The 2,734-nt window shown below is 43.6% G+C and overlaps 1 protein-coding gene across 1 annotated transcript; it reads right to left on the minus strand.

Moving 5' to 3' along the window:
• Nucleotides 1-236: 236 nt before the first annotated feature.
• On the minus strand, nucleotides 237-2,441 carry mrps24 (mitochondrial ribosomal protein S24). Its single transcript, XM_078239403.1, has 4 exons — nucleotides 2,387-2,441; nucleotides 1,912-1,980; nucleotides 1,066-1,177; nucleotides 237-615 (listed from the first exon to the last, which is right to left on the minus strand). Exons 1-4 carry the CDS (start codon nucleotides 2,429-2,431, stop codon nucleotides 332-334), a joined length of 510 nt encoding a protein of 169 aa, XP_078095529.1. The 5' UTR covers nucleotides 2,432-2,441; the 3' UTR covers nucleotides 237-331.
• Between the last annotated feature and the right edge of the window lie 293 nt (nucleotides 2,442-2,734).

Genomic DNA, 2,734 nt, shown 5'->3' on the forward strand with positions numbered 1-2,734 from the left:
GCCATGCTAAATGGTCCCTTAGTGTCAGGTGGATTTGCAGAATAAATATGTGGGTTTGCAGGGATAGGGCTGGGTGGGATTGTTGCGGGTGCAGGCTCATTGGGCTGGATGGCCTCCATCTGCACTATAGGGATTCTCTGATTCTAAAGTCCACAGTTTTTAATGTGAAGCATACAAAACATAGCATAATGGCAGAAAGGACAAAATTAGAAAAAGCAGATAAACTACTGCAGCAATTACCATTGTGAACCCAAAATATAGTGGTTTTAATTTTCCAAAACAATCAGGCAATAGTACTAATTGAATAATTGGAGCATACACTAGTATACAATCATATGTATTTGTACACAATCTTCTTTTCCACTGTCTGAACTTCCATCTTGACAGGACATTTATACAGGTATGAGAGGACAGTCTCAGTGTAGCCTATTAAGAAATAGAACTTTTGAGGTGGCAATTTCTGAATGAAGATGGCGCAGATGACAATGACGTTAGCTCTTCTCTTCAAGACCACTTCATTGGCCAGACATCCGTGGAATGTTCCATAAATAAACTTGCGAATGAAAACATCTTCAATTGTGCGGTCTGCAGCTCCCTCTTCGCCATCCAGGTTGCCTGAATCAAGTTGAAGATGTTTAGTGTCCTTTACTGTTGCTCGACTGTTGCCAGCACAGTTAATCTGATAGCAAATCATACAAGTCCTCAACAGCACTACCCTCTGGGTGGTCTGTCCAGAACCACTTGTGGGGAAGGCTATGATCCATATTTCTTTATGGACAAAGATTGCTGAACATTTTGAAATTGGAACACCATAAGCAGATTAAATCACAATTATAAATATTTCAGTCATATCGAATTTAACATCAATCTCCATTGATTCACTAATATGCTGTACTGGTCAAGTGGTTAACTAGGAAGCTGTAAACAATGTTACTGCCTCGTGTACATTCAATGCATTTTAAACGCGCTATCCTACTTATATGGAGATCTTGGGGTATTTTATTGCTCTCTGACTATGGCTAGTTGATTTTAATGTATTCAAAAATAAATGTGTAAATCACTTACTGGTGTGTTGAGAGAGCCAACCTTTCCTGTGAGCAATGTAGTGAGGTGGATGCACCTCCTCGTAGGTAACTGGTTTATCACCTTTGCCAACACGAACACGAGCTGCTCGGTTCTGGAAAAATAAGTTCATCTCGAGTGAATCTGTAGGCTAGTTAGCTTAATATCTGTCATGGGGAATGTGTTAGAATCGATCATTAAAGAGGTTCTAGCTGGGCACTTAGAAAAAGTCAACGGAATCAGGATGAATTGGCATGGTTTTGTAAAGGGGAATCATATTTAACCAATTTATGAGAGTTCTTTAAAAATCTGTGTGAAGATTTTTGTCCTAATTTTCCCACTAGTTAATTATATTTAATTTCCTGTCCATTTCTCCTTGGGTTACCCTCCAGCTCCCCCCCCCCCCCCCCCCCCTGACCACCCCAGTATTGCCAGCTTCTCCATCTTCACTTCCACTAATTGTTTACTCCAATTCAGGGTCCTGGGGTGTCAGAGCCTATCCAGACAGGCAGTGGGTGTTAGACAGGATACACCCAGGCCAGGTGCCAGTCCATCTCAGGGCGCGCACACACAAACACTAACGGGCAATTTTACTGTAGCCCATCCACCTTACCTACATGTCTGTGGACTGTGGGAGGAAACTTAAGCACCTGGCTGGCAGCATGTGCGATCTCCACACACATACCTGAAGCTGGAATTGAACCTGGGTCCCTGGAGCCAGGCAGCAGCAATAACTACTGTGCCGCACTGGCTTCTACATTTTTCACCAGTTAAAGGTTCGTCAAGCTTCTCAGGTCAGCAGATGTGTTCAGTCAAATTTCTGATATTTAACTTAAGTAACACTTTTACCTTGAAGCATGATGCTGTCGTCTGTATACTTCTTCTCCATGCAATCCCACATTGCCAAGATGACAGAATCTGAAATTTAAAAAAGTTTAATCTTAAATTGCAAACTTAATGAAATAATACTAAATTGAGCAAAATTTGTTTAAGTTGGTCTTCCTTCACTGTTTTGGGAATTTCTCCCCACTGTTATAATTTTTTTCTCACTAAACCTGCAATTTTATTTTGGCAGTCAAACAGGTGATAGGGGCTTTGTGGTGAAAGATGGAAAAAGAGATGTCAGAAGCTGGCATGTAGTGTGGGGGCAAAGGACAGGTTAACTGGTTTCAGTGATTGTGTCTCCTCATTTTGTTTGCCAGATTCAGTTCCTGAGACTGGGTTGCAAACCTATGAAAATGATCTCTCCAAAAGACCTGGACTATCTGTAAGTACAGACGCTGAGGGACGTTTTAAAGATGTGACATAAAGAGCTTTCCTTTACCGGCAGCTGATAACAACAACTCCTCGCCGCTGCGGGCGCCGCCATGTTGCATTCGCACAGGACTGTGGGAGAGCGCCGGGGTTTTTTTTAAAAAAAGAACAGCGGTGAGCGCCGGACGAGTGAGCCCGGACCTTGTGGACGGTTTGTCGACGGCAGAGGTAAAATAATAAAACGGAATAAAATAAAACGAGCCGCAGCAGAAAGGGGGGTCAAGCACGGCCGGGGTCACCAACGGTCGGCGCCGGGGACAGTGCGCAGGCGCGCAGGGCGGAGAGCGCAGGCGCGGCACGAGCTAACGGTCGAGGCACGCGGGGCTGAGGTGTTAATTTTTAAAAAGTTTATTTGTCA

This window comes from Mustelus asterias, chromosome 22 (assembly GCF_964213995.1).
Source record: "Mustelus asterias chromosome 22, sMusAst1.hap1.1, whole genome shotgun sequence".
NCBI lineage: Eukaryota > Metazoa > Chordata > Chondrichthyes > Carcharhiniformes > Triakidae > Mustelus > Mustelus asterias.

Coding starts and splice junctions, on each gene's coding strand:
- mrps24 (XM_078239403.1), bottom strand. CDS start 2,431: ATGGCGGCGCCCGCAGCGGCGAGGAGTTGTTGTTATCAGCTGCCG. Junction 1,981..2,386: donor GTTGTTGTTATCAGCTGCCG/GTAAAGGAAAGC, acceptor TTTAAATTTCAG/ATTCTGTCATCTTGGCAATG. Junction 1,178..1,911: donor CGACAGCATCATGCTTCAAG/GTAAAAGTGTTA, acceptor TTATTTTTCCAG/AACCGAGCAGCTCGTGTTCG.